This window comes from Lissotriton vulgaris, chromosome 6 (assembly GCF_964263255.1).
Source record: "Lissotriton vulgaris chromosome 6, aLisVul1.2, whole genome shotgun sequence".
NCBI classification, from domain to species: domain Eukaryota; kingdom Metazoa; phylum Chordata; class Amphibia; order Caudata; family Salamandridae; genus Lissotriton; species Lissotriton vulgaris.
The window spans coordinates 1,750,523,735-1,750,547,686 of record NC_141694.1 but is presented as its reverse complement, the minus strand read 5'-3'; the positions used below and the strand labels follow the sequence as shown (position 1 = coordinate 1,750,547,686).

The window sequence follows — 23,952 nt, the reverse complement described above, 5'->3', positions numbered from 1 at the left end:
CAGTGAGGGAATCCGGGGAGGAGGTCAATGGGGGGATACGGAGAGATGAGGGGCGCTGGAGGAGGGGGGCAGTGAGGGAATCGAAGGAAAAGGTCAATGCGGGGCTACGGAGAGATGAGTGGCTCTGGTCGAGGGTGGCATTGAGTGATTCATAGGAGGAGGTCATGAGGGATAGCCCGAGGAGTGTCACTTTGAGGAAATAGAAATTTTTAGGTAATCAATGTGTCCCCCACTCGCACCCTATCCATGCACCCATGTTCCATGTATGTCGTGTAATTCCTTTTCCGTGCATGCCACGAAGACGCATATGCATTTGCGTCCAACGTTAACATGTCAGTTATTTAGTTCTTCATGAAAACCCCGTTAATTTGGCTTTTAGGCCTATGGTGCCAACGTCTTTACATGGTGCACTTTTTAAATAACGCGAAGCACACGTTTTCTGGCTCAGTCGAGCTAGGCCCTTAATTGAGGCTCCGAGTCTCTTCTGTCTCTGAAAGCTGCAGTTTAGGTATGCATCCCTGACCTCTAACTTACTTCCTGCCCAGCGAAGCGGTGCCCGGCTCAGCCTGGCCTGCCTGCCAAGACAGTATTTTGCCTACAGTTATCTGCTCAGCCTCCTCGAAAACACATTCCAGTCTAGTGAAATAGGTAAACATATTCCCGGCTGCAGAGCAAAGGGCCCGGCCTTCCTGTCCTCCTTGCAAGTGATTTACAGAACCCGTTACCATGGTAGGCCCATGGCCCCGCGCATTGCACCAAGACACGTATGCACGCACTAGCATTCAGTATTGAACGGCCTCTGTCCGAGAGACCTTTTACTTCAGACGACCCATCCTCCAAACATGAGATACCAGATATGTTATAGGTACAGGTCGTTCTGACATCCCAGACACCAGACTCCTCTACTAGTGCTAAAAGTCAAGCCCCCCAGCTCTCCCCAGTTACACGTCTATACCACGTCATGCTCAGTTGCGCACGCACTCATGCCAAAGGTTTCTGCTGACCCTGCAGAATTTCTCTATGCATCCACCCACTTATGACACTTCTGTGACGTTTCCATTACACGCCTCCGTGTACGCCCTTATACACGCCCTCTTTTACGCCCATGTGTTCTTATCTCTCTCTTTTTCCACTCGTTACGCCTACTGTATTCATTTCAATTATACTATTTTACTATATATAATGTGTGATGTTAATAAAATGTTGAATGTCCCTTCCTGAACCTTAGCGGTGATGGAACTCGATGTCCTGGTTCTCGAGAATCATAATTAAAGCCCGTATGACTCAGATACCACGGACTCTGCCTCTCATTTTTTGAGCTATCCTTTATTGTCATTTAATGTATAGAAAAAAAGTCTGGTAATTTTATTTACCACTTGAAATGGCGCCCGCACAGGGACCCCTCCCCTTCATCACACGCCGGTGATGTACGCAGGCCCCTGACCCTTCTACAGCTGTGACGGAATCCTGTGCACACCTGCGGGTTTTCCTGCTATCTCCCTCAGGCCCACGGAGGAGACGGAGACTGCGGTCCGGCATCCAGACGAGGCGGTGAGGAATGCGGAGAGTCCCGACCAGAGCCCCAAGCCGAGAGAGCAAGGTCCGAGGTATCCGGAGGCCCACCTGTTCCGAAGCGCATGCGTACTAGTAGTAGCAGCCAGACGTCGTAGCAGTCCAGTCCAGTCCAGTCCAGTCCAGTCCAGTTTCTGAGGCCTTCAGTTTTGCTTCCCGGTGAGTACCGTTGTTGGGAACGCATCTAGACGGGTTCATTAATTTGTGCCCGGTCAAGACAGGTCTGGGTACACAGACCTGGTCCAGACATGTTCACTTAGGTGAATACGGTAAGACGTGTCTCTTTATGGGACCGGTATTGTCTGTACTGTTTCAGCAGTGCATCTAGTGATTCAGTATTCTAGTATTGTTTCAGAGCTCGTGTTTTCTATGTACCAGGTAATGTCAGTCTGAAATGTTTTCATGTGTTTAATGTCGTGGTATGAATGATTGTTTGCTATTCATTACTGTGTTTATTGTGTTCACGTTCAAGTCAGTTCAAAAATGCCGCTGTTCTCGAAATTACGTCAGATAGGAACTAGGAAAGGGATACTCGAAGAAGCAGTTCCCGTCCCGCCTAGGGACACTCCAGGACATTTTATGTACCACAAACATGGCTTAGATGCCATATTGTACTTAGACTTGTGGGTGGATTATACTAGGATCTGGAAGAGAAGTATAGATGGCCTGTCTCAGGGACATGGGATGCTGATTGCATCATGAGAGTAGAAGAAGCACTATGGAAAAAGAAAGCCAGACAATCCCAGAAAGATGCTATAGAATTGTGGCGTAAAGAAGCGCATAGAAGAACAGAGAAAGAAATCAGGAAAGCAGAGAAAAGTAGAGAGGAATCTGAAAAAGCTAAAGAAAGAGAGTTACTAGAAGAAGGTGAACGAGTTAGAGCAGAACAATTAGACCGACAAAGAAATGCCCTTATTACAGGCATGTATCCTGTTCTCGCCGAGGGCCTGCCCAGAGCGACCCCGGAAGTATCCCGTAACTTGCCGCCACCATTAGTCCCGACTAAACTACGTCATAAACAGACCGCCGCAGAAATTTTCCTTTCTTCTTATTTAGATGACACTGTCCCAGAATATGCAAACAGAAATCCTCCTCCAAATGCTCATCCTCCCAACCCTGTTCACATGCCTGTTGATGACACGACCCCTCCTCCCACTGTCTCATCTGCCACTGTTCCGGCCACTGGCCCTACCAATCCTTTTAAGGCACCTGCAACTCAGGGACCACCTGTATTACCTGCATCTACTTTACCGCCTACACTGCCACCAGTAACAGCACAGCCAGTAATAGTCGACGATCCCGTTCCAGGGGGAGCAGTAGGAGGTCTCCCCGTCACCCCGCCTCAACTAAAACGAATCACACTCAGAGAAGCAGCATTACAACGCTCACCAAAAGTAGCTGCATACGCAGCCCTAAGACAGTACATTACAGATTGTAGATATGATCCAGTACCAGGTGAAGAAGAGATGATATTATATTAATTACGTATACGACGTGTTACTAACTATTTGACTATTTTACCAGAAATGACTAAACATTTAGACAACATATATCACTTTATTAGAACAGGGGAGAGACCAGAAAGTATTCATGAGGCCATGGCACACCAAAAGGTGGAGACTCAAGGCATGATTTTACAGTTTTTGATAAATTGTCTGATTAGGGAACAAGACCAGCCAAGTAAAGACAAAGAAGAAATGAAACTTCTGATTAAATGGAGTGACAACATAGCTGATGGAAAACATAGTAAGCAAGGTTGTATAGAAGCCATGTACAGAAAGATTCGTAAAGAAATTCTAGACATACACGAAAGGGAAAAAGCAGCGAGAGAAACCGAGAGAGCAGATGATGACGTCTCAGAAGACGATGATATAGAAACAGGAACACAAGGCAGGATAGCATACGTAGGTAGGGCGAGACCTTTTGACAGACGCTTTGACAAACCCATACGCCTAGAATGCAAGAAAAGTTTTCTTTCTCCCATACCAGAACAATGTTCTCTTGAACATTTATTCCAAGCCACCGATAAAATACTGAAAGAACGAATAGGTTACAGTGAACTTACTACCATGCCTGAACAGGAACTGGCCCGGTCAGCAGTCCAATGGGCTGGCAATACTAGCGTATATAAAGATGACATAGTAGCGCACACGTTTTTGAGTCTTTCCCCAGACGAACAGCGACTAGCTGGTATGTACATGATTCAACACCTCATTACACTATATGAAAGTCAGCATTCTGATCCAGGTCCCCTATATAATATATTGGAAGAGTTACTCCTAAAAAGATGGAAAGGCCTAGGTGCCGATTTAATTAATATCATTCTAGAACAACGCCATAAATACAGAACTTTCCTGACTCCACATTTCGTTCCTGTTCCACCCCCAGTAAGAAAACCATTTTACATAGACAGACAGAATCCCTTACGAGAAGTTCATCCCGTCCGGACCACAGGAGGTGAGCTAGAACGAGTATTCGTATACACCCCCTTGACTAAAATGGAATTATTGGAAATGAAAAAATTAGTGCCGTGTCATGATAAAGATCCAGCAGGGTTCCACCGTGAATTAAAAGACATGCTACTCATGGGGGGTTATACGTATCCCGATATTCTTAAAATGTTAAAGGTATTGTTGCCAGCCGGCATTTACGAAAAACTTAAAGAAAAAGAATGGGAGGTGGGAGATAAAAAGATTATTTGGGCAGAATTAGAAACCGAAGAAGATGGGCGAGTCCCAGGTACAGGTCTTGGGGATAAAGCTAAAGCATTACCAGGATTGTTAGTACAAGGCTTGCCGAGGTTATTGACAGTTAAAAAGGAAGACTGGGATGCAATCTCAGCCTGCAAACAGAAACAAGATGAAGACACTAGTGATTTTTATTCCAGATTTGAGAAATGTTTCATTATTAATAGCGGCCTGAAAACAAGTAGTGAATCTTATCCACATCTTTTTGTGACCAAATTAGTCGAGAATTCCTTACCACAGGTTAAAAACAGAGTACTGAAGGTCGAGAGTACATGGCAAGCTAATACCCCTTCCCAAATGCTACAAATGTTACAGTACCACCAGAATCGAATCAGAGAGGAACACGAACATGAACAGAGACGTATGAAAGACACAAAAATGAAAGTACTAGTTGCCCAGTCCGTCCCAGCAGATGGTCAGAAGAGGGGTACGACACAGACTAGTCATCCTGCAGCTCCTGTTAAAGGGAATTGCAATTATTGTAAACAGCCAGGTCACTATATAAACGAATGTACCGTTCTAAAATACAATATCGCTACAGGCAGGACGAAAGAAAGACCGCGTCCACCTAGACCAGAACACGTTCCACAAAATAGTCCACAGAACACGCAACCTCCACAGAATGCACAACAGACAGTAGCTGTACCCCAGCCCCAACCCATTGCTGCCACGCAACATGTCACACAGCGAATGTACCAGTATGCACAGTCAGATTACCCCGATTATCAGCAGTATTCATGAAACAGCCTAGAGAGGGAGGTTGGCTTGCCCCTTATCGAGGTTCCTGTAGATCAAGAGGGTCCCTATGTACATAGTCAGGTATTAGGGAAAGACAGAAAATTTTTGATTAACACAGGGGCGAGCAGAACTACCATCAGTCATGACGAGGTTCCAGGGGCACCCCTCTCAGGCTCACAGAATGTTTCCCTTGGATTTTCAGGAAAGCCTATTGTTAACGAAGTGTCAAAGCCAGTTTCCCTAGAAGTTGGTCCATTGTCTCGTACTACAGACTTGTTACTTACGAAATCATGTCCTGAAAACTTGCTTGGTATTAAAACGTTGAAAGCACTAGGAGCAGTGATATGTTGTTCTCCGGAAGGAGTGAGATTGTTTTTACGTGATTTTAAAGGACATTATGTGTTGAGAGATTTTGATCCAAGATTGCAGAATGTACCACAGCATTTATGGGCGCAAGGTCCAACCGATGTAGGTTGTATGCACATTACACCATATCGTGTCACTCTCAAACAAGGTGTTGTACTGCCCCGAATCCGACAATACAAGTTGCCACCTGAGGCTGTAGCAGCCTTACTGAAAATTATTGACGAGCTCATTGCACAAGGAGTAGTTGTAGAAACTGACTCCAATGTATGTAATTCTCCAATCATTCCGATTCTTAAACAAACTGAACCAAATGCACCACCGGTCTGCAGACTGGTGATCGACCTTCGAGAATTAAATAAATGCATAATACCACAGTACCCAATGGTCCCAGATATTTCTTCCCTATTCACTGCCATTGATTCCGAAGCTGCGTTCTTTACTGTAATCGATCTCAAGAACGCCTTCTTTAGTGTTCCCATTCATCCGGAAAGCCAGTACCTTTTCGGATTCTGTTTAAATGGCAGAAGCTTCAAATTTGCACGTGCACCTCAAGTGTTCACCGAAAGTCCTAGTATTTACAGCCAAGCATTGAAACGACAACTAGACTGTATTCACATGCCTACTGACACTGCCCTACTCCAATATGTTGATGACTTGTTAATTACAGCACGGACCGAACGTGACTGCGAGCGCGCATCACTGACAGTCTTGTATTTTCTGGCTGAAAAAGGGCATAAAGTGTCCCCTTCGAAGCTACAGTTCTGTGCCCAGCAAGTGGTATACCTTGGACACTTGCTGTCCAAGAGGGGTAGACAGTTGACACCTGACCGTATTCAGTTAATTGCACATCTGCCACAACCCAAGACACAAAAGGAAGTACGGGCCTTCATTGGCCTCACTTCGTACTGCAGACAATGGATTCCTCAGTATGCATACCTAGCGAAGCCACTCATACAGTTGACAACACAGGAGGCAGCGACTTCGACTGTCCTCCCTTGGACTCAGGAACATACACTAGCCTTTGATGAACTGAAGAAAGCTTTATGTCAAGCACCAGTTTTAGCGACACCATGTTACAGTAAACCTTTTACACTTTTTGTCACAGAACGCGATGGCACAGCATTATCTGTTCTCACACAGGATCAAGCAGGAAAACAGAAGCCTTGTGCTTATTTTTCTAGTACATTGGATCCAGTAGCCCAGGCTCTGCCTGCGTGCCTAAAATCAGTTGCAGCAACAGCTCTAGCCATCAGACAAAGCGACTCAATAGTATTAGGACATCCCCTGACAGTACAAGTTCCACACTCCGTGGAAGTTCTCCTAAACAGGACCCAGACTCAACACTTGACCATAGCACGACTGACAGGTTATGAACTGACACTGTTCCAACCACAAATAGAAATCAGACGTTGCAACATACTCAACCCTGCTACATTGTTACCCTCAAATACAACTGATCCAGCACCACATGACTGTGTGGAAGTCATTAATACCGTGACCAAGCCCAGACAAGACTTGACAGACATTGCATTGCCCGACCCAGACCTGACACTTTACGTGGATGGTTCATGTATGAGAACAAGTACAGGAGAGTTAGTGGCCGCATATGCAGTGACCACTAAAACTGAAGTCATAGAAACACATTGTATTGACACACTGTCTGCTCAAGCAGCAGAGCTCATCGCTCTGACCCAAGCCTGTATACGAGCCAAGAACAAGAAAGTAAACATATACACAGATTCACAGTACGCATTCGGAGTCGTTCACGACTTCGGTGTTCTCTGGCAAGAAAGAGGTTTTTTAACTTCTCACGGTGCCAAGATACAACACGGTCCCCTCATTCAAGCCCTGTTAGAAGCAATACATTTGCCTACAGCCATAGCCATCATGAAGTGCAAAGCGCATACTAAAGCCACCGACACTATTTCCCAGGGTAACGACCTGGCAGATCGAACAGCTAAACTCACAGCTCAGACTCAAACGGACATACCGACTGACGCGACAAAGACTGAAGTAACTTCACTGACACATTGCATGACAGTTAAGGATCCCACACTAGATGTACTTGACATACAGACACATGCGACTCCAGATGAAATCAAGAAATGGACTGAACAAGGAGGGATCCAGACAGACCAGGGATGGATGACGAAGGGAAGAGCCACATGGTTCCTCCCCGACTCTATGGTTCAAGTTATCATTAATACAGCACATAGTCCAGCACACTTAGGAGAGAAAGCCATGTTAGACAGCATTCAGAATCTTTGGTTCAACAAGCATTTACGTGCAGCAGCAAAACAGAAAGTGCGTACCTGCATGATCTGTTGTCAGTTCAATCCAGGCAAAGGTATCCCCGTGGAACAAGGTGGATTTCATCCTCCTGACCATCCTTTTGAAGTCCTCCAGATGGATTATATCCAGATGGACAGATGCCGAGGATTCAAGTATGTCCTCGTAGTTGTATGTGCCCTTTCCCGATGGACAGAAGCATACCCAGTCCCAGATTACACTGCTGTAACCACTGCCAAACAGTTGGTCCGTGAATTTTTCCCGCGATACGGCTTGCCCCGTGTCGTGTACTCTGATAATGGACAGCCATTCTCGTCCGAGCTCATGAAACAGGTATCACTCCTGTTAGGATACCAGTGGAAATTCCACTGCGTACGACACCCCGAAGCCGCCGGTCTCGTTGAGAGACACAATCAAACCCTGAAAACACGGTTAGCGAAGGTCTGTGCAGAAAAAGGAGTAGATTGGATGGTAGCCTTGCCGGTTGCCCTCTTTTATATGCGTATGGTAGCCCATTCCAGAACCGGATTGTCCCCGTATGAAGTAGTCTTTGGACGTCCCCCAAATATGTGGGGTACGCCTATGCCTTGCAAAATTACAGATGTTGAAAGTACTATGCTGACAGATTACCTGGCTTCCTTGATGTCTGCACTACTATCTTGTCGTTCACAGGTCGCGGCTGCCTTCCCGGACAACACCCAGGTGAAACCACATGAAATCGTTCCAGGAGACCTGGTGTTGGTCCGCAACTTTGACCGATCAAGCCCTCTGGAGCCCAGGTGGAAGGAACCCAAACTGGTGTTGATGACCACGAGGACCGCTGTGAAGATCGAAGGCAGGAAGGGGTGGTTACACTCCAGCCACGTTAAGAGATTTTATGGACTGTGTCCAAAGACTGTTCCCAAGGACTGCCCCGCTACAGACTCTAAACTCCCCCTGTTAGAGAAAACTCCACAACAGGAGTACCGTGCCAAGTTGAGGTCTAGTAAGTCAGACAGCGTTTAATTGTTTAAGTCCCCCTCGGGTGAAGCGGTTAGACAGGTTTCTGACATGTATAAGATAGACCCAAGTAGTCAGAGAGATAGGCGAATTGAAAAGAGAGAAAAATATTGCAAAAATCTGCATAGCAGATGCGTCATTACTTTAATTTTTATGTTCCTTCTGAGTCTTACGATCATATGCATAAGTTTAATGCTACATGTTTTCTTTCCTCTTGGTTCTCATGTACATACTTCCTCTAATGACACTGTAGAGCACACTTTCAGTGACCTACCCCCTCACGAACTGTCCTATCGATTAGCAATGCGCAACAATACTTTTATCCGTATGTTACACCATTCTCACCAGACCAGCAATGCCACCAATTGCTGGGTATGTGGCCGACTCCCTCCCTATCAGAAATACAAGGGAGCTCTGCCCCTCTTTCCTTATCCGTTTACACATAATGGTTCGTGTGGTGCATGGTTTACTTTAATGTCCTCCCTAGACAGTAAGTCCACGGTTTCCCAAGGCAATTGGATATGGGGGAACCTTAATACAGTTATGAATAAAATATGTTTCCCAGACAAGGAAGATCTTCCCCAAAGGACAGGGACCGATCTAGAAAATGAAGTGTATGGATTAGGTAATTTTACACTTAACCTCATGATCCTGAACGTTCAATCCGAGACTAATTCGGACTTGCCGTTTATTACAGTTTTGCCAGTGAAAGGCGAATTATGCGTCAGAAAGAATGGTTCAGTACATCTAGGACACAGTGATTGTAATACTGTGGTCGAATTCAGTGATAAAGGAAAGTCTACTTTCAAAGCTTCCCGCCATTCTTATTTTATATGTGGTCAGACAGCTTATGTACGTCTGCCATTAGATTGGGATGGAACGTGTTATATCGCGTTCCTATTGCCACCTGTTTTCCTAGCCCCACCTGATTACCATCGAAATTCACATCTTGTGCATGTAAGACATAGAAGGGAGATCAAGACCCCGATTGTCGACCAGACTGAAACAACATGGGAGCAATATACAGATTTCAATAAAGGATTCTTTTTCTTTGTAGGTCCTGTCCAAAACAGTAAACTGATACGCAAATTAACCAGAACTTTGGAAGCAGTAGTGAATGAGACTACTTCTGCTGTAGGTAACCTGACCGAAGAGCAATCTGCTATGAGACTTGTTGTTCTTCAAAACCGCCTTGTCCTTGACGTCATCCTGGCCGATAGGGGCGGGGCTTGTAGAGTCATCGGATCCAGTTGTTGTATTTTCATTCCTAATAACGCGCCATCAGTATATAAAGCAATAACAAGGCTCCATGAGATAGCTCACCTGATACACCAGAATCCTGGCACCTGGACTTGGTCCGGTTGGCTTTGGAGTATGATATCCGCCTGGGGATGGAAAGTATTGTCATTCCTAGGAATAATACTGCTCATAGTATTTAGTTGTTGTCTCTGTCTGCAATGTGGGCCAGCGATTTGCGGCTTGTGCGCCACAGCTTGTATTCCCCGTCCAAGTGCACGTTCCCGTTCCCGAATGAAAAAAGATGAACAAATGATGCTGTACGAACAGATAGATAGTCTCATGAAGATAGACATATCCTAAAGGGTGTAGTAGGGGCCAAGGAGGGAATGAGGAAATAGAAATTTTTAGGTAATCAATGTGTCCCCCACTCGCACCCTATCCATGCACCCATGTTCCATGTATGTTGTGTAATTCCTTTTCCGTGCATGCCACGAAGACGCATATGCATTTGCGTCCAACGTTAACATGTCAGTTATTCAGTTCTTCATGAAAACCCCGTTAATTTGGCTTTTAGGCCTATGGTGCCAACGTCTTTACATGGTGCACTTTTTAAATAACGCGAAGCACACGTTTTCTGGCTCAGTCGAGCTAGGCCCTTAATTGAGGCTCCGAGTCTCTTCTGTCTCTGAAAGCTGCAGTTTTGGTATGCATCCCTGACCTCTAACTTACTTCCTGCCCAGCGAAGCGGTGCCCGGCTCAGCATGGCCTGCCTGCCAAGACAGTATTTTGCCTACAGTTATCTGCTCAGCCTCCTCGAAAACACATTCCAGTCTAGTGAAATAGGTAAACATATTCCCGGCTGCAGAGCAAAGGGCCCGGCCTTCCTGTCCTCCTTGCAAGTGATTTACAGAACCCATTACCATGGTAGGCCCATGGCCCCGCGCATTGCACCAAGACACGTATGCACGCACTAGCATTCAGTATTGAACGGCCTCTGTCCGAGAGACCTTTTACTTCAGACGACCCATCCTCCAAACATGAGACACCAGATATGTTATAGGTACAGGTCGTTCTGACATCCCAGACACCAGACTCCTCTACTAGTGCTAAAAGTCAAGCCCCCCAGCTCTCCCCAGTTACACGTCTATACCACGTCATGCTCAGTTGCGCACGCACTCATGCCAAAGGTTTCTGCTGACCCTGCAGAATTTCTCTATGCATCCACCCACTTATGACACTTCTGTGACGTTTCCATTACACGCCTCCGTGTACGCCCTTATACACGCCCTCTTTTACGCCCATGTGTTCTTATCTCTCTCTTTTTCCACTCGTTACGCCTACTGTATTCATTTCAATTATACTGTTTTACTATATATAATGTGTGATGTTAATAAAATGTTGAATGTCCCTTCCTGAACCTTAGCGGTGATGGAACTCGATGTCCTGGTTCTCGAGAATCATAATTAAAGCCCGTATGACTCAGATACCACGGACTCTGCCTCTCATTTTTTGAGCTATCCTTTATTGTCATTTAATGTATAGAAAAATAGTCCGGTAATTTTATTTACCACAACTTGATTGATACTCCCACCTTTGAAACCCCCTCTTTTCCATCATGGGAATTTTTTTTTTTATAAGAGTGATAACTTTGAGAAAGAGATTTGGAAAGAAAATAATATGTTTTACTGGGCCTTTATAAGATTAAAGAGAGATGAAGGAGGTCCCTGTAAGAAGCCTGGCTAGACATATAAGTGACAAATTGGGCCCGCAGTAGCCCACCCAAATGCATCTTAGGCCCACCCAAATAAAAATTCCTGGAGCCGGGCCTGGCAAGGAGTGTCCCTCAAAACACATGTGCAGTGCACGCCATCGCCCAATGTGTGAAATCAGGGAGTATTCCTGCCTTGGCGCTTTGCACCTGATACTTATCCCAGCTTTCATCACCACTGCTCCCCGCCATTTTGGACGCTGGAGTCACATGCTTCTGCCCGGGGGTGAAGAGCAGCACCTCAGCAGCTCAATTATTCGTTGTTCCTCCAGTCTGACCGGTAAAAACTGTCCTGTCTTTCTGACATACTGCCCCAAGGCCCCGAGACAGGTGCTATAAGTCCCTCAACCCCCTTGCTACAGACGGGTGCGCCATACCTTTTATGGAAAGAGAAAGGTAAGCAAGAAACAGGAGTGGAGAGAGGTGCTCCAATTCATACCAGGGGAGAGTGAGTGGGAGCAAAGGACAAGCTGGAATCTGCCACCTGACTGTCATCTGCCACAAGGCGCGCAATGCCCATAGGGCTCAAAGGGCTTTAGCCCCCCCCCACCCTCACCCCACCCCGCATCGTGTGTGTCAGCCCGGGCTGAGACAGCTTTCCATCATCATTCAAGGAGGAGAAATAACATCCCTGTTGCAGTTGAACACATTGGCCTATAGAGCCTGTTGTACGCAGACCTGAGTGTGCCATAGACTGGATTAGGTCTCACTATTTCAAAATGTGTATGAATGTTATTGGGACAAGGCTTGCACTCTCAGCCTAACCATTCCATACATTTACTCCAATTTCTTTGTCATGACATTGAGGAGTTAAGTGTGAGCATTGGTTAGTGAGTTCGTGCAGTTGGATTGGTGGCATTCATAGATGAGCAGGAGTGGCATTGTTAGGTTTCAGGGGTATGGCTTTCAAAGGAGAGGTTATGATCTTTGAAGGGAGTTGTGGCTAGTTTGCAGAAGTGCATTAGGAGAGATGAAGGCAAACATTCATGTGACTTAGAGAAGGCGGTGCTCAGTGAGAAGGCATGCAAAGGAATGGAAGGGAGAAGAGCACTGTTTTAAAGGGAAAACGAGAGGTAACAATAGATCAGGACAATTTTTCATGCAGAATTTTAGAAATATAGAGGATACATTTTGAGACTGCATGCAATCGGGGGATTTTGTAGAAATAAACAATATGAATTACTAGTGACCATAGTGCTATATTAGGTTCTTTTGATAGGCGCTAGACCAGGCAAACCGTCTGTTCATTGCTGGGCTTCTATGTGAACTATCCTGAGAGATGCTACATCTTTTATGTACTAATTAGTGTTTGCTAGCTCAACTTTATCCACTGGATTCGATTTGTTTCTTAAATGTAATACTGGACAAACCTGTGTGAAGAAAAGTATTTTCAATAATGCTATAGTAAATACATTATTTGGCTTTGCTCCCTCTGTCTTTATATCACTTTTACCTGGCACATTGTAAATATTATTCACATACATGAAAATGAGAATAAGAGAAAATAATTGTTTTAACTGTAAACGGTACATTAATGCCGTTGAGATGCAGAATTAATTTGATCAGCGCAGGCCCCAGTACAAAAGTAGTGCAGCATTAATATTAACCTGAAAGAGCTGGACGCCGGTGGACGGATCCTTATGAAAAACCTCTGTTGCACTTCTGTATTCAGGGGGGACGCTGTCACGAATATTGTTCTATGTATAATTAAAAAAAAGAAATACAAAAAATATGCATAATTGTCTTTGATACTTATTCCTTCTAACGCATTACTATTGTGAAACATGATGTGTATCCTTGGAGATTAAGGTCAGCTTCTTTTTCCATAAACACATATTTAGTCCATGGCAAGGAATTAATCATGCAACCAACTGCAGTCTGCCGGGCATCGATAGACAAGGGAGGGCGCAAGCACAGACTCCCTGTGGAAGTGGAGATTCACATTGTTACCCTACACACCCATCATGTTGGTTCTATCCAGCAGATCATCCTGTCTCAGGAATCATAGATTTATTCAGTTTGGCATACTCCTTCCACACCAGGAAGTGCTAAGCTGAATTACAAACAGAAAACTGGATTTTATTTTGCTTCTCCATTATTTAATTAGGGTTGTGAAAATAGATACTTGCAACTAGTATAAACAGTATGGCCTAAACGAAAACTGAATAAGACACTGTTGGACATATGGAACAGAGTAGAATTGAATAGAACATAAAGGATTATAAAAAAAGAAGAGAATAACCTTAGAACAGGGGTCTCCAAACCGGTCCTGGAGGGCCGGATCCATGCCAGATTTTTTGGATATCCCCATTGAGATACATGTAGTTATTTTAAAAATCTGGCATGGATCCGGCCCTCCAGGACCGGTTTGGAGACCCCTGCCTTGGAACATAATAAACAGTAATCAATGGAAAGCAAAATAGTATAAAACAGAATATGATAAAATAGATACCAATGATATCTAAATATATAGGCTGGACAAACTGGAATTAAAGGAACGAGAATGAATGTAGAACCTAATAGAAGGAAAACAATTAAAATAAAATAGAAGACGGACTAGATCAGAATATAAATTAAACAGATGAAGTCTTACAAAATAAAATAGTATACATCAAAATTGAACGAACAGAAACATATCTTGTTAAATGAACACATAACAGTAGATGACCTGGAATGCCCATGAAGTGTGACTTTTGTGTGTGGCCATTTTATGTTCTAACGCACCCTAGGATTTTAGAAGCCGTGTCAGCTGTTGCCGAAGTGCCTTACGTGATATGCATTGTACAGTATGCTAAATTAACTCCTGCCCAATAGCAAGCGAGTGTTGTTTATTTTTGAAATGGGGGTGAAAATATGCAAGTGAGGGAATGCCCTTGCTTGTTCTATATCATCCAAGCATAACTGAGCCCCCACTGAGTGGAGATAAGGAAGGTATCAGACCAATAGTGACCCATCCAGAAGCAGGGCAATTACTGATAAACTCCCTGCCTGGTGGGGGCCTTGTACCCCCATCCCCGACCCCCCATAGTAAGCTTCGTGTGTCCCTTCTCAGATAAGGACAGTGGAATGAAGGCTAAATTGTCAGTATCTGTAGAGGTGCTGTCTAGCGAACCCTTCAAAGGAATCCCTAAACTAAGGCTCCAATGAGGTGTGTGGTGGGGGGATGGGGGGGGGGGGGTAGGCTGTGACTATGACCACTCTGGTGAATATCTTCAGGGTCCTCGTCAATGGTCAGGGAAGAGAACCTCAGTGTCCAGTGTTTGTAAACCAGTCCATGTGCTGGGAATAATACATTTTGTCTGATAATGGGACACAGGATCCTGGTCTCCGCTTGTTCTGCCCAGTGTGGGTATGAGCTGGTCATGCGGGGCCAGTTTCCCCATTGTTATCACCAATAAAAAACAGGTAGCCCCATAAAGCATGTTGTTAGGGGCTAGTGCAGTAATGAACGCAAATGAGACATTAATTCATATCTGGCAAAGGTCAAATCCCATGTCCAAAGACTGATTCTGGATCTTCTGGGTGACCAGATCCTTGGATCATCACTGCTTGCAGTGTGCAAGGAGACTGATCTCTGGTTCTGCTTAAATATCTGTATTATATCTAATACAGACTGAAAAAAACATCAGGGTATGAAGATGTGCAGAGAATATTATGCTATTTATTGCATACGATGAGGGGGAGGATAGGCAGCATGGCCCACTCGAGGCTTTGCTTTCCCTTCCCACACTCAACAATATTAATAAGTAGTATATGTGCAGTGTCTCTGTGACGTAAATTAGCAGTGGAAAGGAAAGGAGGACAAGAACATACATTTTTAGCTGCACCTAGGTGTTTACACCATACTTCAAATGGTGAAAGGTGCAGAGCAAAATAAAGTGCAAAATACTGTCAGTCTGTGATTTAATCATTTAGAAATCAAATTATAGAGATTAATATTTTTTGTTCACGACTTCTGTCAAATCTATATTTTGTGATTTCAGTAAACATGATGCATGGGTACAGTTGTTCTCCCTTTGAGATCGAGAATAGGATGCAGATAGGTGGACGTGCTGAAAAAATGTTGGCTCATGCGGAATGCTACTTTATAAAATGTTGCTAGCCCAGTATAGAATTCTATTGTGATGTGGTTCACCGTACTTACATTTGCATTAAGCGCCTTGGCTAATTTGTCAATCACTGTCAGGTAAAACTTGAAGAAAAAGCTGAGTGTGAGAGTGCGCCGGAATACCACCATCCCTCCAGGGGCATCTGGGGACAGTGCCATCTCTTCTGCAAGCAGCTGACAAGCATCCTGGAGTAATGCTTCATTCCACTCTCTGTACAAAAGAAATACATATATAATCAACTTACTAGTCCTTCATAAGCATTTCTACTCCATCATCTGGCAACATGTACGAAGAATAGTTGTAGTTGCTGGTTCACAAAAGATTTTGCGTGGCTAAGATCAAAGAGCTAAGCGTAAAGAGAGTCATATGTGGAAACAAATGGAAGACCCTAATTTGTTCAAATTGTATCAGCAGAATTGTATCTGGGAGAATCTACAAGTATGGAATAACTTTAGAGTTGGGAAGAGGACCTTGGTGTTCCTTGGGAAGGGACAGGGGATTTGCCATTGAGAAGGTACTGGACAACGTTATAACTTTGTGCATATTTAAAAATCATCACTCTGGTATTTACTTATTCAATTATTACGTTTTGTTTAATAACTTCAGAGTGCTCTCAGGTAATGGAAGAACAATAGTTACTTACCTGTAAACAGGTGGTTCTCCAGTATTGGTGTCTTTCATAGATTCACATGCCTGAATCATTCCCCGTCGTCGGAGTAGGAGTCTCACGGTATATAAAAAAGCAATAAAATGCCATAAAATATATAGCATATCACAGAAATACCAAACCAGGAAGTAAGTAGCCCCAGCTACAGTAGAAAAAACTTCCACCTTCGTGACTATCTAGGTCATTATGTGTTAGTCCAAATTGCAGCCAATCAGGCGACAGCACCCACCAGAATGTTCTCCCCAGAGGCTAGGCTCTCAGATTTTCTCGCACAGGAGTGAAGTCCCATGCTATTCGAGAGAGTCTCTGGGGGAAGGCGGGCGGGTTGCATGTGAATCTATGAAAGACACCAATACTGGAGAACCACCTGTTTACAGGTAAGTAACTATTGTTCTTCTCCAGTATTGGGGTGTCTTTCATAGATTCACATGCCTGAATCAGAATAGTAAGCAGTACTCACATTATAACGCTCGTAGACGTCAGAATATCATGTATGCATATAATTAAATATACCTATGTATATAGCAAAGGAGACATGCACAACAGTAATCACATGTTCTGAGCAAACGTCTAAAGAGCATAAATGAGGAGGTGGAAACAGAGGCTCACCTTATTTGAAAAGATTGCGAAGCACTGCTCTCCCCACCGAAGCATCTGCATCATCTGCCGAGTCCAGACAGTAGTGTCTAGTAAAGGTGTGCCTGCTAGACCACGTGGCAGCTCTGCAGATCTGTCGAAGTGGCACACCAGCAAAAAGGGCAGTGGAAGAGCTAACTGCCCTGGTTGAATGTGCTCTTGGCAAGGCTTGTAAGGGCCTACCAGCCTGTTGGTGACAAAGTCCAATCGTAGAGGAGACCCATCTAGCAATGGTCTGTTTTGAAACAGCACAACCCCGGCGTTGCCGGCCATAGGCCACGAACAGTTGGTCTGTCTTGCGGATGACCGAAGTTCTGGAGAGATAAAATCGAAGGCATCTTCTAATGTCTAAAGAATGCAGTGCTTTCTCAGCCGTAGACTGTGGGTTAGGAAAGAATGTTTTAAGGACAACGGGTTCATTAAGATGAAAGTCCAGTGGTACTTTAGGCATGTATGTGGGATTAGTGCGCAATACCACTGAGTCCGTGGTGAATTGAAGGAAAGGTGCCTTAGATGTAAACGCCTGAATATCGCTGACCCTCCTAGCAGATGTCAAAGCCAGGAGCAACGATACTTTCCATGTCAGAAATTTCAGGTCCACCTTATGAATCGGTTCAAAGGGGTGTCGCATGAGCTGGGATAGGACGATGTTCAGATGCCATGCCGGAGGAGGTTTTCGGACCGGCGGAAACATGCGAAATAAGCCCTTGAAAAATTGTTGGATGATCCGTACAGAGAACAGAGAGTTTGATCCATCTTGGCGAAACCTAGAGATGGCTGCTAGGAAGACCTTAAGAGTAGAGTGCGCCAAACCCAGTCTGGCTAGATGCAGAAAGAAAGGAAGGATTTGTTCTGGTGTTGCTTGAATGGGATGTAAGTCATTAGCTTGGCACCATGCACAAAACCGTTTCCACTTGAGTTTGTATGTTTTGATCGTGGATGGAGCCCTGGCTTTTGCAAGCACCTCCTGACAATCTTGTGGAATGTTTAGGTGTGCAAATTCCATGTGTTGAGGAGCCAAGCTGACAATTTCAGCGAGTTCGGGTCCGGATGGTATACCCTGCCTTGCTGGGTGGAAAGAAGCTGCGGAATGCGTGGTAGTGGTATAGGGTTGCATTCCGAGAGAAGGAGTAGTTCGGGGAACCAGTATTGTCTGGGCCATCGAGGAGCAATTAGGATCAACCGGCATGGCTGTTTCTTCATTTTCCTGATAACTTTCGGGATCAGAGGTATCGGTGGAAAGGCGTACGCGAAGATTTGATTCCAGTTCAGCGAAAGGGCATCCCCGCACGAGTCCTTGTGGGGAACCCAGCTTGCAAAGAATGGGCATTTCCGGTTCTGGGAGGTTGCAAACAAGTCCAAGTCCGGATGCCCCCACATCTGAAAGATGCGACGTAGAGATGGGAGATGAAGTTCCCACTCGTGAGTGCAGCCCCCGGACCTGCTGAGAGAGTCCGCCAATACATTTGCGATCCCCGGAACGTGGACCGCTGACAGATGAATATCGTGAGTCAAGGCCCAACTCCATATTTCTTGTGCTTGTTGAGATAGTCGGACTGATCTGGTCCCGCCCTGTTTGTTTAGATAATACATGCAGGTGGTGTTGTCTGTCCGTATCAAGACTGTGGCACCTTGCAGAGTCGCTTGAAAGGACTTCAGGGCTAAAAATATGGCGTGTAACTCTAACCGGTTGATGTGCCATTTCATTTGGACCTGGTTCCACTTCCCGCTGACCGTCATGCCTTGGAGGTGTGCACCCCAGCCTGTCATTGATGCATCGGTCGTCACTATGAACCTGGGAACTTCCGTTAGCATGGAGCATCCCACTTGTAGGTTGGATCGGTGGGTCCACCATGCGATTGCTTGTCGCATGCGAGGTGTAATGTGGAGGATATCTTCGAAAGATCCTGTGGCTTGGATCCATTGGCGGCTGAGTTCCTCCTGTAAGGGTCTCATCCGAAGACGGCAGTTGGGAGTGAGCAGAATGCAGGAAGAAAGCATTCCGAGGAATGACTTGAATATGCGTACTGAAACGCACTTTCTTAGTGACAATGTCGTCGCGAATCTTTGAATTTTGACTTGTCTTTCTTCTGAAATGAATACTAGGGCAAGGTTGGTGTCCAGTGTCGCTCCTAAGAAGTCCTTTCTCGTTGTAGGTGTGAGGCGAGACTTCTCGAAGTTGATTGAGAAACCTAGGTTCTGCATTAGAGACAAAGTTTTTTGAACGTGATCTTGAGCCGTGTCGAAAGAACTGGCCTTGATAAGGCAGTCGTCCAGGTATGGATAAATTTGAATCGATTGCAACCGAAGATGGGCCGCTACTGGGGCCAGCATCTTCGTAAACACTCTGGGGGCTGAACGCAGGCCAAATGGGAGGACCTTGAACTGGAAGTCCCTGCCAGCCACTCTGAACCTGAGAAACTTCCGATGCCGTGGGAAAATCGGTACGTGGAAGTATGCATCCTGAAGGTCGAGTGTTGCCAAAAACTCTCCCGTCGAAAGAAATTGGAGGATTTCCTGAAGTGTTAGCATCCTGAATGTGAGTTTCTTCAGAAACTTGTTTAATGCTCGCAAGTCGAGGATGGGGCGCCACTCTCCTGACTTCTTGCGAACAAGGAAAAATCTTGAGTAGAAGCCTCGTCCCCTCTGATGATGAGGCACTCTTTCGATTGCCCCTTTCCGGATCATGGTGTTGATCTGGACGAATAGCTCCTTGAGGTGCGCTGGATCGGGTCCTTTTGGGGGGCAATTTGGGGGGATTTTTACGAATTCCAAAATGTGTCCTCTGGCTACTACATCCAGGACCCATTTGTCTGTAGTAATTTTGGACCAATTTAAGTAGTGCTGGGATATTTGACCTCCAATTTGGTTCGGGTTGGCACAAAGTGATGGCAGGATGCGTTCCTCATTTCTTGTTGTCTCTTCCTCGATAATTAGATTTTCCTCGAGGTTGAGAGTAATTTCCTCTCTTTTGTCCATAGGTTTGTTGCCGGTAAGGCTGAAATCTTTGGTTTCCCTGGGTGGAGGGATAAGAGCGTTGTTGGGCGTATCCTCCTCTATTATTGAAATTCCCCCTTCCTCTTGTGCCACGAAAGGAAGATTTCCGGTACTGAAGGGTACCCAGTGAACGCGCTGTTTCAGTGTCTTTCTTTATTGCCTCCAGGGCCTCATCAACATGTTTGCCGAATAGTGACTCTCCATCAAAAGGCATGTCAATGATTCTGTTTTGAACCTCCTGCCTAAAGGAGGTTGCTCGTAACCATCCTTGCCGTCTTAAAACAGCTGCACCTGCAAGCTGTCGAAAGGCAGTGGCAGCAACGTCCACAGCAGCGTCAATCATCTCCGAGGAGACACACTCTCCTTCCTGAAGGATTTTCTTGGCCTCAGTGCGATCAGGCTCGGGGAGCTTGTCTACGTACGGTGAGATGTCTGACCACATCTGTCTATCATATCTCCCTAAAATGGCGAGGGAGTTTGCGGCCCGGATGGTCGTGGCTGCAATGGTAGAAACCTTCTTGCCAATGGAATCAAGGCGTCTCCCATCCTTGTCTGGAGGGACAGAGACCTGAGACGTAGGGTTGGAAGATCTCTTCTGCGCTGCCTGTGCCACCACAGAATCGGCTTTAGCTTGCCCGACAAGGCATGCTGGAGAAGTAGCAGGCGCCCTATATTTTTTATCTACTCTAGGGAGCACTGCTGGTAAGGAATTCGGCTTGGCCATGATCTTAAGACCCTCCTTCCAGATGAAATCTATAATTGGAATGGTCCAACTCTGCTTATGAGGGGTAGATTTAAAATCATACAAAAAGCAGTCTTCTTGTTTAGCTTCCATGGTTATTAGAAACCTCCTAGTCGCTCTATCCATGATCCTGTGAAATGAGGCAACGTCCACGGGTGGTGACTCAGAAGCAGTAGGCTCCGCCGGAGAGGGTGTGTTTGCATTGTAATCCTCATACTCCGACGATTCAGAGGCTTCATTCAGCTCTCCTTCTTCCTGATCATCCTGTTCCGAAAGCTCCTCTTCTCGTGGCTGAGGAGATGAAATTGGTGACGTATGCAACGTTGAGCGACTGTCCTCCAACGCATTAGAAGCCCTTGGTCTTGTACGCGGAGAGAGGGAAGGCCTTCCCTGCGGCAAAGGTGCAGACATCACTGAGTCACCAGACTCAGAAGGTGGGAAACGTCTATAATAGTCACTGAGCATGTACTGCAAGTTGCGGAATAGATCTTCAGGCAGTTGCCTATCAGTGTCAGGTCTGTCAGCACGCGGAGCAGGCTGAACGTCCTCCATGTTATCCTCAACATCTTCCTGAACTTTAATATGGAGTTCGGATGGACTTCTAGCTGGCCCAAAGTTTTCGTCCTCATAGTATTCTTCTTCATCGGAATCCAAGAGCTTGTCAGGCACCACAATGGTAGTAGAAATAGAGTCCACAGTAGCTCTCTTTTTTAATAAAGTAGCAGTGGTCGCAGGAGATGGCAATGGAATCCCTGCTGTTTGCGCGGACCAAACCTGCAAAGTAGTGCAGCTTGAAAGAGGCGGCGTCAACGGGACGCCTGTATACTGCTGACAGTGCTGTCTCGCCGACGGAATCGTCGTCGACGGGGTCATCGACGGGGTCGTAGACAGTAGCTTTGTCGACGAGTGCTTTGCCGTCGACGATGATCTTTTCGTCGACGAGGTCGTCGACGGTGGTGTCGTCGTCGAGGCCGTCGACGGTAGTGTCGTCGTCGAGGCCGTCGACGGTAGTGTCGTCGTCGAGGCCGTCGACGGTGGTTTCGTCGTCGAGACCGTCGACGATGGCTTCGTCGTCGAAGTCGTCGACGGTGGCTTCGCCGTCGACGTCGACGGGATCGTCGACGTAGTCTTCGTCATCGACGAAGAGTTTACCTTCGACGGGAGGGCTGTCGACGTCGATGCTTTCGTCGACGGTGGCAATTTTTTCGTCGACGGGGATTTCAAAGATGAAGATGACGAAATCGTCGGCGGTACCTTGGCCATCGTCGTCGGGGCAACTGTCGACGACGAGATAGGCCTAATCTGGACATGAACCAGTGTGGGCGAAGAAGCTGAAGACATGACAAGTGTAGGCTTCGGTGAGGAGAAAGTCATAGTGCAGGTGGTAGAAGTGGCCACATGAGAAGAAACACAGTCCTTCCTTGACGTTGAAATTGTCAATAATGGCAACTGAGGAGGCACAGATTTAGAAGATTTCTTAGGCACTGTCTTAGTCCCAGACTTCTTAGAGGGCGTAGAATCCCCTTTGGAAAGTGGGATAACTTTACTTGAAGAACTAGGCCCAGGAGCATCCTGGGAAGATTTAGACTTCTTAACCACCTTCGCCCTCAGAGATGAAACATCAGTTTCAGCCTTCCTCTTAGTTGATAGAAATGAAGAGCCGGAACCAAAACTTCCTACCTCAGAGATAGGGTCATCCTTGTTCTTTAGTCTATTGAGCCACAATAGAAGGCGCCCTTCTCTATCCCTGATGGTCTTGGAGGGGAAAGTCCGGCAGATCTTGCACTCCTTCACCTCATGATCAGGATAAAGACAATACAAACATTTCTTGTGGGGGTCCTCCTTGAAAAGTCTTGGCTTCCCACAAGAGTCACAGGCTCTAAACAGGGATTTAGATGAAGACATCTGTGAAAGTTGAAGAATTTTAGTGATATAGAAGAAAAAACTGAGCAGAGCTCAGGGAGACTCCCTTCACACAACGTGCGGTAGAAAATCTGAGAGCCTAGCCTCTGGGGAGAACATTCTGGTGGGTGCTGTCGCCTGATTGGCTGCAATTTGGACTAACACATAATGACCTAGATAGTCACGAAGGTGGAAGTTTTTTCTACTGTAGCTGGGGCTACTTACTTCCTGGTTTGGTATTTCTGTGATATGCTATATATTTTATGGCATTTTATTGCTTTTTTATATACCGCGAGACTCCTACTCCGACGACGGGGAATGATTCAGGCATGTGAATCTATGAAAGACACCCCTAATACTGGAGAATATGACCTAATTGCTGGAATGGGAAGTTAGCAGGCAGATGAATAGGCTAGTGTGAGAAGTTCGCCTGATGTATAATGTCCACAGTTCTGCGGGCACCTTGTATCAGTCCAAAAAATCCCTTATGGTGGTGGTTGTAAAGTCAACCTTATAGACAAGCTATCCTAGGGGTAGCATGGACTAAGCAGTCTTAGGCTAAACTCAAGAGGGCATGTGAAGCCAGCTGTTTTACCATATGCAATCCTGTTATATCAGATGAAAGGACACCACACAAGTTATATATTATAAACGTATATATATTTATTACTAGAATAATCCTCTGTACTCTTTATGAGTGCAGAGGCACAAGCATTTAAACAAAAGCACAGTTAAACATTCAAAAGTTGCACAATTTTGGATAGGCCAGGTGGCCACTAAAACCATATACTAAAATAGTGGTATAAGTACCACCTCTCAAACAATGGTAAGGCCTAGGGCGTTGTGAATCGCGGGGACTACTCGGAACTAGCAGTGATGAAGTCGGGAGAGGCCCGCGGGACACGGGTGCATGCCTAAAGCACATGCATGTACCAATGCAAAGTCAATGGTGCGTAAAAGTTAAAGAGGTACTGTTTTGGAAGTCTTCCGACTGGAATAGAATTACCCCACTTTAAACTAGGACACTGGAGGAGTGAACTACTACAGGAGCACCGGTGTTAGTTCGTTACCTCACCCACAGGAAGTGGGTGCATAGGTGTCAAAGTGTGTCGGGTTTCGTCGTGGAGATCTATGGAGCTTGGAGATGAAGATGCTGCAGGCGGCCAGGAGAGAAGAGTCCG

General features: G+C 45.7%; 1 protein-coding gene across 1 annotated transcript in view; it reads right to left on the bottom strand.

The window, feature by feature from the left end:
* LOC147709413 (xanthine dehydrogenase/oxidase-like) overlaps positions 1 to 23,952 on the bottom strand; it is a 1,362,843-nt gene that overhangs the window by 959,677 nt on the left and 379,214 nt on the right. Inside the window, exons 14-15 of the mRNA XM_086927983.1 lie at positions 15,863 to 16,037; positions 13,326 to 13,415 (exon numbers count right to left, since the gene is read on the bottom strand). Coding sequence (XP_086784109.1) covers positions 13,326 to 13,415; positions 15,863 to 16,037 — 265 coding nt within the window. The remainder of the gene's footprint in view (positions 1 to 13,325; positions 13,416 to 15,862; positions 16,038 to 23,952) is intronic.